General features: G+C 43.3%; 1 protein-coding gene across 3 annotated transcripts in view; it reads left to right on the forward strand.

The window, feature by feature from the left end:
• Positions 1–10958, forward strand: part of LOC135101608 (uncharacterized) — a 285511-nt gene that overhangs the window by 65991 nt on the left and 208562 nt on the right. For 2 of the 3 annotated variants that reach the window (XM_064005798.1, XM_064005799.1), the window contains 2 exons: positions 7711–8191; positions 8907–8987. In XM_064005798.1, coding sequence (XP_063861868.1) covers positions 8122–8191; positions 8907–8987 — 151 coding nt within the window. In that variant the 5' untranslated portion in view covers positions 7711–8121. Of the gene's footprint in view, positions 1–7710; positions 8192–8906; positions 8988–10958 lie in introns of those variants that run through there. The other variant, XM_064005801.1, reaches the window with a different exon arrangement.

Here is a 10958-nt window from a genome sequence, read left to right on the forward strand (position 1 = left end):
TCTTTCCATGAGGCTGCCAGTTGAGAGAGAGAGAGATAGAGAGAGAGAGAGTGTGTGTGTGTGTGTGTGTGTGTGTGTATAATGATGATGGAAGGGCGTTTCTCTAACTCGATCCGTCTCCATAGCAGCGAGATGATCTAATTTATACTGGAAAACGGTGTCTGACTGCCTAGAGTTAGTGTCAGGTAACACTGAAGCCATTAATCATCATTCATTAGTTGTCTGTCAGTCACAACTCTGGCTGGAACGGAGAAGGAAGACCGCTAATATTTTGGATGCTTTTCAGCAAGGTATCATGATAACCTGATTGTATGGTGACGCGTGTGGAGAAACCAAGACTATATACTCGTATTTCATATTCTTAAACCCTGTGAACTTTGATAAGGAATTTCTTTGCATGCCATAGAGATGACTAGTCGGATTCTGCTGTGCTTTTTCCCCACTGATAGGGCAAATCTATAATGAATCCCTAGAAGCATGCGAACACCTTTGAAACCCGTGATAACTTCCACCGGAGCTTGTAAAAAGATACTTGAGATAAAGCGACGATACATTTAGGAATACGAACAGAAATAACTAATTAAATTCTGGTGTGTTTTTTTACTCACTGTTGGCGCAGAATTTATAATAAATCGCTGGAAACATGCGAAACACTCTTGAAACCCGTGATAATCCTCGATGAAGCTTGCATAAAGTAATTGAGATAAAGCGCCGAAACGTTTAGGAAGACGGCTACAACTGAGAGGAGTCTGGAGTGGCAGTGCAGTGGAGTATGGTTGCTGTGTGGTTAGCGGGAAGGTGGTCGTGGTTAGGTAAAGGGCAGTAAGGTTTGGCAGAGGAGAAATTGAGGAGGATGTGGTTGCCTGTATAGTGTGATTGAGGTAGCGGAAGAAGGGCGTGGATCAGAAAATGAGGATGCTGTGGAAATGCGGTGAAAATGCGGTGGAAATGTAATGGTCGTACAATTGGTATATATTGTAAGGGAAGGTCAAAGCAGCCGTATGTGTGCAAGAGGCCATTAAGTTGAGGACAGTGGCGGAGGTGTGCAGGTCTGGCTGAGAGGTGGTGGCTGAGTAACTTGTAGGAAGGGGAAGTTGGACATTGCAAGTGGCAGAGCAGAGCATTTCAACAGGCACGGGACACGCTGTTCAAGGGGAGGATCTGAACAGGCGTGCTAGGGGGAGGGAGAGAGAGAGAGAGAGAGAGAGAGAGAGAGAGAGAGAGAGAGAGAGAGAGAGAGAGAGAGAGAGAATAAACCTCCTCCTGTTCCTCTCTTTTTCTTCTTTCCTTCCACTTTCCCTCCTCTTTTCCTTGCTTCCTGTGCGTAAAGACTAACAAAAAGTACATGAACATTGACAATCCCTTTCCTCCTTTCTTTCTTATGTTCCTTACGTTGATAGCACGATAGCACAACACACAGGTGACACTAGTACACTTATTCCCCTCCGTGCCTCACCCATCCCTGGTCTCAAGACTGAACTATGGTGAAGTGGTAAATATAGATAAGAGCGGCCACCTTTAAATGAGATTCTCGCCTCGTATATAGTGCCAAATTTTGACACTAAGATGGGCCAGTGCCAGTGTGTGTGTGTGTGTGTGTGTGTGTGTGTGTGTGTGTGTGTGTGTGTGTGTGTGTGTGTGTGTGTGTGTGTGTGTGTGTGTGTGTACAACAAGTAACGTCTAGCAGGTATTTGTATTAAGACAGGGTAAGATAAAGTAGGAACGGATACACACACACACACACACACACACACACACACACACACACACACACACACACACACACACACACACACACACACACACACACACACACACACACACACAAGAACATCGTATTCATGTGTGTTTGTGTTTCATCTCGCTGTCTACTGTTTACGAAGCAGGAGCAGAGAGTTAGAACACCTGACCAACCTTTGTGCTAAACCTAACCGAGGCATCCTGCAACGTAACGCCACGAACGGGTGAACGTGTTGGCGTGAGTGGTGTGTTGGAGTGGTAAGCGGCAGTACCTCAGCAACTGTACACTGGTCTCTGAAACTTGGACGCTGCTCATAGATATTTTAAATCCCGTTCCTATTTTTTCATCTCTCTATATGTAATCAACGCTGAAAGACTACTATGAATTTTTTGTTTCAATTCACATGATGACTCATTATTTTGATTTCAAGTAGGAAGAGCGACTGGTAAATGGAAAATAGAAATTATGTATGTCTGTTATATTACGTCTTTGTTTTCAATGTGACTACACGTCATATACCAAGTCGTGTTGTTCTCTAACAAGTCGTGTTGTCCTCTAAGTCGTGTTGTCCTTTAATTAAGTCGTGTTGTCCTCTAACAAGTCGTGTTGTCCTTTAACTAAGTCGTGTTGTTCTCTAAGTCGTGTTGTCCTTTAACTAAGTCGTGTTGTCCTCTAACAAGTCGTGTTGTCCTTTAACTAAGTCGTGTTGTTCTCTAAGTCGTGTTGTCCTTTAACTAAGTCGTGTTGTCCTCTAACAAGTCGTGTTGTCCTCTAACAAGTCGTGTTGTCCTCTAACAAGTCGTGTTGTCCTCTAACAAGTCGTGTTGTCCTCTAACAAGTCGTGTTGTCCTCTAACAAGTCGTGTTGTCCTCTAACTAAGTCGTGTTGTCCTCTAACAAGTCGTGTTGTCCTCTAACAAGTCGTGTTGTCCTCTACGTCGTGTTGTCCTTTAACTAAGTCGTGTTGTCCTCTAACGAGTCGTGTTGTCCTCTAACAAGTCGTGTTGTCCTCTAAATCGTGTCCTCCTTTAATTAAGTCGTGTTGTCCTCTAACAAGTCGTGTTGTCCTCTAAGTCGTGTTCTCCTTTAATTAAGTCGTGTTGTCCTTTAACTAAGTCGTATTGTCCTCTAACAAGTCGTGTTGTCCTTTAACTAAGTCGTGTTGTCCTCTAACAAGTCGTGTTGTCCTTTAACTAAGTCGTGTTGTCCCTTAATTAAGTCGTGTTGTCCTCTAGGTCGTGTTGTCCTTTAACTAAGTCGTATTGTCCTCTAACAAGTCGTGTTGTCCTTTAACTAAGTCGTGTTGTCCTCTAACAAGTCGTGTTGTCCTTTAACTAAGTCGTGTTGTCCCTTAATTAAGTCGTGTTGTCCTCTAGGTCGTGTTGTCTTTTACTGAAAATATTCCCTGTACTTCCATAACCCACGTGCCTTGTGTTATCTGTAACATCACTAAATTACACCTTACCGCTCCTTTAATACCCGACGCAATTCAGTCCCTTCATGCCGGTAGGTGGTAATCACACACCACTTACATTCATTACAGCGTTCAGTATTCACATGACGTACCATCGCTCGGCAGCAGCGTGCGGCAGCCTGCTCCAGAAAACGAGAAATGCTACTTTTAAAATTTTGAAGCATGTTGGATCTTTGTGGTATGTAAAGGGTGTATAAGAGAGAGAGAGAGAGAGAGAGAGAGAGAGAGAGAGAGAGAGAGAGAGAGAGAGAGAGAGAGAGAGAGAGAGAGATAAGGGTGCACCGGTTCCATATGTAGCACGACTGTTTCTCGAAGCTCACTATTGCAGCGGCCACACTCAGCTTCAGCACCTCGGCGTTTGATGATGTGTTAATGGGAACGATGGTGATGATAACGGGCTGGAGGTTTTGGCGGACTAGCTCACAACATTCATAATAATTTTTCTCGGTATATCTTTGTTACTACACTCACGCTATCCCTCTCCCTTCCCCCGCCCCCCCACACAACACATCAGTCATCAAATTTCTGCATCAATACCCTCGTGGTGGTAGATTCATGCACACAATCATGAATCTCCTCACATGCGCATTGGCAGCACGTATACACGATATGTACACGATACGTAACCCATTTTCGGAAAGTTACGGGCATAAACTTCAGAATTTATGGATGCTACAATAAGTCGCTCCACGGTCCCATAAATATACACGTGCTCAGGGATTTCTGCATTTATTGTGTGTAGTTAGCATTCATTTCAGTTATAAATCACTATGCCACTGCAGTTGTATACTTCATCCAGAGCCTGTCTTTGGTGGGTACGGTTAAATGTGTAATTTTTTCGCTTCTTGTAATATATAAGTCAAACTAGACGATTCTTATTCTAACTAGTGATTACTTAGTGGCGTATTAGAGAGAGAGAGAGAGAGAGAGAGAGAGAGAGAGAGAGAGAGAGAGAGAGAGAGAGAGAGAGAGAGAGAGAGAGAGAGAGAGAGACAGACAGAGAGAGTTACATAATTTTTGTTGTCCTTGGCTAGTGTCCCTCTTACATAAAAAAAAAAAAAAATGCACCAGAACATTGATAAAGTTACAGGAGACTCCATAACAGTCACACGCGTGGTCATGGTCAGTACTCAGTAGCATATTAATCCGCAGCATAACATCCACTGTTGTTATAATTTTTCTGTAATCTTAAAGTCCTCTGTTCTGTTGGTAATCCGTCGGTTGTGAGGCTTTGCAAGATCATTAGCGGATCAGAGGACTTGAGACAAAGGGAAAGCTCTTAATACCAGATTTGTCAGGACTGCGACGTCCACACCGTCACGAGATGCGGCGCATAATACCAATTAATATCAGGAATTGATATTCTCTGTTGTCTCCACTGCAGCTTCCATCCTTAATTAAATACGCTCTGTGCCTGTAATTTTGATAACGAGTGTCTGTCGGAGGGCATGTAGGTGATATCCGTTAATTACTCCCTTGACGACACCATTATTGCTACCACGACTTATACTAACCATGAGCGAAAACAAAGGAGGATTTACTGGAAATCGCAAGGAAGCGGACCAGGTATGATAAAGAGTATTTGCGATAAGAGGTATCAAATCATGACTTCTTCACTAAATACTCAGGTGTAGGTCAGGCAAAGGTTCCCCACTTATCACCATAGTCAGAGGTCAGAGAGGTCTTGGCGAGTTTACTTCAGGGCAAGCCAGTGAAATCTTGTGTGTGTGTGTGTGTGTGTGTGTGTGTGTGTGTGTGTGTGTGTGTGTGTGTGTGTGTGTGTGTGTGAATGTGTGTAGCCGAACCAATTATTTTTTTTTACCACACATTCTAAAGTTGATGAGTGGTGAGGATTCTTGGATTGGAGTGGCGCTGCCATGTCCCACTGCCAGACATGAGCACGCAGGGATATAAAGGAAGAAATATTACACTGACATTACCTTGACATTAGTATATAATTTCTAGGCCACGAGGGTTGTGATGCGTTGTCAGAGAGAGAGAGAGAGAGAGAGAGAGAGAGAGAGAGAGAGAGAGAGAGAGAGAGAGAGAGAGAGACTTTAATTGACGCTCCAAACTAACGTGTCAGCCAGCCTTCCGTCGTCATACCGCCTGGACTCGAAAAGGTCAGGGTGTGGGTCCCTTTAGTCTCCCCTGGATAACGAGGTTTTCTGCGGTGCCGTTGTGCTGGGATTGCTGGGGTTGAGGAGGAACAGGTGGCAGGTGGGAGTTGTGAGAGGGAGGAGTGTGATCTGGGTGTGGGTCTAGCAAGGTCTTTGTTAAAGTTCCTGGTCATGATTTTGTGAGTAGGTCGTGGCTGGTTTCATCTCTCTCTCTCTCTCTCTCTCTCTCTCTCTCTCTCTCTCTCTCTCTCTCTCTCTCTCTCTCTCTCTCTCTCTCTCTCTCTGTGTGTGTGTGTGTGTGTCAGTGGTGCTATGTCGGTACAGTTGCGTTTTTAGATCAGTCTTTCTTGTATGTATATATATATATATATATATATATATATATATATATATATATATATATATATATATATATATATATATATATATAATGAAGTGTAGTAGATGGAAATATTTTCACATGAATACTTTAGCAATCCAGTTCACTTTGAGCGCAAAACAAAAGTCTTTACTGACGAGCCTTACTAAAGTGAGTGGAATTAAGGATATTTACAAATGTATTTTCATTATTACGTAAATTTACATTTGTCACACGTAATTCATTCATCCCAGATCCGTCTCAGCGGTGCCTTTCGAGTCGCTTGTGGGGAGGCATATGGGAAAGGAAGGGCGCTTGTAAAAATACAGTTTATTAATGAAACGTGCCACGTGCCAGCGGCCTTGGGAATTGCCCTGAGATGCCGCTATGATGTCCTTGGCAACTGAACGTTGTATCTTCCGCTGTGGTGTCAGTCATCGTTGTGCGGTGTGCCAGAAGTGTTATGTACGTGTGCTAGAGCCCGTGGTGATGTTGGTGAGCGATGGAGCCAGTCGAAAAAAAAAATATTTCTCAGTTATGAGATCATTCACATAGCATAGACATAAGCACATCACAGTGCGCCACACCTGTCTATATAACGTTGATGTGTAATACCTGCGAATATAAACAAAATGTTGCCTCAGCCTCATCAGACAGATGGGGAATAACATGTTTTATGACTTAAAGTTACAATTACAACCTTGTATTCCACGCTACGAGCGTGGGCGCGCCAGCATAACGCCCCGATGCTCATTTTCGTCTATCCCTCCTTCCTTTGGTCCTGACAATTCTGTCAGGCTCAGTAGTAGTCCACAAGGGGTATTGGTATGTGGATGTCTTTCAACTGTGAATTTTGGATGTAGTCTTTCTCCTAAGTAAAACATCGTGTTCTCCATGAGTCTGAGTGTTTGAACTTCATTTGGCAGTAATGAATGCTTTCAGGACGCATGTCATGGTTACAGGATTTTGTGACCATGACGGCCGTGATGAGCGGTGCTCGGAAAAGGGAATCATATACATAGCTACACCAAGACAGGATCATAATGACTTGAGGGAAGTATTAAAAGTGCAAGAGGTTATCATCACGTGGCTATGAGAGAGGGACAGACATAAGCTGAAAATATTTCAGATGTATTCAGTGAACGAAAAGAGGAGGACGTTGCTGTCGGCGTCTGAAGACAGTAATTACCTTCGCTTGTGGGAGGCTAATGAATGAAACGTTTATGTGTAAAGCTTGTGACCCTGACCTTGACTGATGGCGCTGCTCAATACCAGCACTCATGGAATGTGTCTCTTCGCCACTTGTCGCACTGGCCTCACTAGTGACCCTGCAGCCCCCTTAGCCTCCATTCCTGGGCCTCGCCTTGCTGCCAACTTCTGCACATTAGTTCCGAGAGAACGCTTGTCGAGTCCGAGGAAGGTGGTTTAGGTTGCTCCATTGCTATGTGGGATACAATTGGGCGGCTTGCGAACACAACTCAATTACGCGGATATTGGCCTTGGCAGACTTCACTATTGACTTGCCAAGGCATGTTGTCCGAGGCGTCTCGTGGCCAGGTGCTGCCAAGATACTGCTGGTTCAACTCAGACGGTGCTCCTGATCATATATATATATATATATATATATATATATATATATATATATATATATATATATATATATATATATATATAGAAATCTTTCTAAACATAATGAACAAAGTAATTTGGGGAGCAAATACACCTTCATTTGCAGATGCCTAATTACGTTCGTGAAAGTATTATTTAATATTCTTCAACATGTTCTTTCTTTCTTTTCCCTTTTGTTTCTCTTTCCTATCTCCTTTCCTATTTTCGTGTTGATAAAGTTGTGACCTTCAGAAAATATGTAATTACCGGAATTGTGAGTCCAATCTTGTGCTGTAGCTCGTCTGGGGACTTACTAGTTGTTTGGGCGCAGCCACACGCTGAGTGATGATACTCTTGTTTGGTATTATGAGAAATGGCGAGATGTAATAAAACGTTTATTTACTCCTCAGGAATCTTAGACAAGTACAAACGAGTGTTCTGACTAAAGTCTGTCTTCTAATCAAACCATGGCAAGATTCTTTTTGTGAGAGGAGGCTGTCATCCCTCCGTCCAGGACTTAAAGTGTTCCCTCACTGCTGAGAGTCATCTGTTGCTCGGCCCTGTGTTCATTCTGGTTTATTCCGAACAACAGCTTGACTGCACTTGAACTCCACTTCCGTGCATCCTTCCTCCCTGTGTTGGTGTGTGAACTGCGTCGAGTGATCGAACAGCAGTGAAACTTTGAAACTGAAACACACTGACTCTTGTCGACAGTGTAGGTGCTATAAGTTTGGTGCAGAACTACACGACTCCTCAGGGACCTTTTGATCTGCTAGACAATAACTGGAACACCTCAGGGCACGTAACTGCCCGCCGGCACAATGCTGGAGGTGCTTCACACGCGACGCCGAGCCTACTCCGACTTTGGTGTCTATCAAGACCCGGACCATGGTGAGTATGCCCTGATGTGTGTGTGTGTGTGTGTGTGTGTGTGTGTGTGTGTGTACGAGATATTTTTGTGCTCTCATAGTGCTTATATTTCGTGTTATTATTGCTGGCTGCAGCTTGAAAACTCCATACTGTATATTTGACCGCAACTTCCACTACACTTTTAAATTTCCCTTTAGCTCTAACTTGCTCATGTTTTGAGTGTTCTTACAAGTCTCCATGTAATCTTTCCTGTGTGTGCCAGCACCTCAAGAGAGTGGCTCATCACGGGCTTGCGTGGCACCTTTGCTTGTGGTGAGTGTGGTGGTCAGGGTCAAGCTGTTGCCATCGCTTTCCCCCTCCTTTCTCTCTCTCTCTCTCTCTCTCTCTCTCTCTCTCTCTCTCTCTCTCTCTCTCTCTCTCTCTCTCTCTCTCTCTCTCTCTCTCTCTCTCTCTCTCTCTCTCTCTCTCTCTCGGTAATTGCTTCTTTAGTAGGTCAGTTCTCTATAGTAATTTACGTATGTACACTTTCGATCCTTGTTAAGGCTTGTTTATGTGATTCAGAGGTGTCCCTCTCGTGGAGGCTGCATTTTCGAAGTAGGCTCCTCGCATCCGTGTTTTCTCTGTATCTCCGTACATGTACTGTATTCTTCACATTCATGGATCCTTGAACCACTCGCCCCCAGCCTCCCAACACACACTCCCAGTGCACTATCGTTTTTGTTTCCTTTTCCGTCAGAAAATCTGCTTCCAAAGGAGTGGCGCTCAAAGTTCAGGCGTAAACTGATTCCTTACGGCTGGCGATGGAGAAGTTGGAGGGGTAAGGCAAGGTTTACATGCATATTTTGCTTGGGGGGCTGTGCTTCTTCTGGCTGGAACTGTTGCGTGTAATTCATCTACCTTTGACAGTATATGCATTAACAACAACAACAACAACAACAACAGCAACAGCAACAACAACAACTACAACTACAACAATAAAAACGACAACAACAACAACAACAACAGCAACTACTGCTACTACTACTACTACTACTATTACTACTACTACTACTACTACTCCTACTACTACTACTGCCGCTTTTGTTATTAATACTACTACCATTGTTACTACTACTATTGTTACTACTACTACTACTGCTACTACTACTACTACTACTACTACTACTACTACTACTACTACTACTATACTCTACTACTACTACTACTACTACTACTACAAATAATAATAATAATAATGATAATAATAATAATAATAATAATAATAATAATAATAATAATAATAATAATAATAATTGTAAAAAATGATATTCATTATTATTATTATTATTATTATTATTATTATTATTATTATTATTATTATTATTATTGTCATTATTACTATTATTATCATTATTATATTATTTGTAGTGGTGGTAGTAGTAGTAGTATTTCTATTCAAATGCCTCTTGACAGATTAGTGTTAGCGGTGCTGTGCTTGTTTGATGCTCGAGAGGTCCAGCAAGCAGTAATGAGTTCTGGGTTCCGAATAGGAAACGCACACTGTACCTCCCTTAACCTTTTTAACTGGTAATGACACTTATTTGATATGGGCAATCCTTTTCAGTTCAACTAAGGCGAAAAAAAAAAAAAGACTACATGCACTGAAAAAAAGTTTTCCCGATGTTGGATCACCTTTGCTCTGACTGTTATCTTTCAAAACTATACTCTAAATTTACACAGGAACATTTTATGATGTAGAGAAGAAGCTACAGCAGGGTTAAGCACAACACCACGTTAAAAGCTTCTCCTTTAAGACCCAAAAGGAAGGCAAAACTAGACAGGGCACTTGATGAGAGACGCCAGACAGGAGATCAGGACAATTCGTGAAGCAAGGACTGTGTATCGGTGCGGTGAAGAAGCGGGTGATGTCGTTTAGTGTTTAGGCAAGTCCTTAGTGATCAGCTTCACAAGTAAGAGATAGTTTGTTTCGGATGCAGAAGTGAAAAAAAGGCAATTATTTTGAGTTTCACGGATACGCCTGAAAGCCAGCGGTAGTACTTTATGAGCGCGCTTGTTGGCAAGTTAAATTTTTCCACCGGGTTTAGTGAAGGGCTGTGTGTGTGTGTGTGTGTGTGCGTGTGTGTGTGTGTGTGTGTGTGTGTGTGTGTACTGCGGCAGGCAGGCTGGGAGGGTGTGGAAGCTAGGGTGTAGTGAGGGCGGGCGTGAGTGGGAAGGGCCGGTCCTGCTCCACGCCCAGCTCAGCTTTAAGGTATCGTGGTGACGGGCGGGCTGGCTGCCTGGCTGGTGGGTGGGTGGGTGGGTGGGGCCACGTACTGCCAGAAAGGGACAAAGGCCACGCACAGTACACACCCAGCATGAACCTCGTACACACACACACACACACACACACATACACACACGTCAGATTTGCTTTTCGTGGGAATAACAGTAATAACAAGTCACCGAAATGAAACATACATACACACACACACACACAAAAAAAGAGCTTTATCATAATCAAAACTCATCATTAACTAAAATAAAGCTAAATCATAAAACACTCTTGAAATTGAATCAACCAATCAGCTTCCAAAAGTCAAAGCCGCCAATAGCCACAGATTGAATCCTCCACATCCGTCACAAAACCCACACCGTCACACTTAACTTCTTTTTTCTTCCCTTATGTGGGCGTGGAGGCTGTGATGGGGAACGGAAGGAATGATGAGAGATAGGGGACCGACCCTATCTACCCCACCCACCATCACCATCAGCGCCCCATCAGTCGACTCCCTCATAACTCTTCTTCCAT

Source organism: Scylla paramamosain, chromosome 6, assembly GCF_035594125.1.
Source record: "Scylla paramamosain isolate STU-SP2022 chromosome 6, ASM3559412v1, whole genome shotgun sequence".
In the NCBI taxonomy this organism is placed as follows: domain Eukaryota; kingdom Metazoa; phylum Arthropoda; class Malacostraca; order Decapoda; family Portunidae; genus Scylla; species Scylla paramamosain.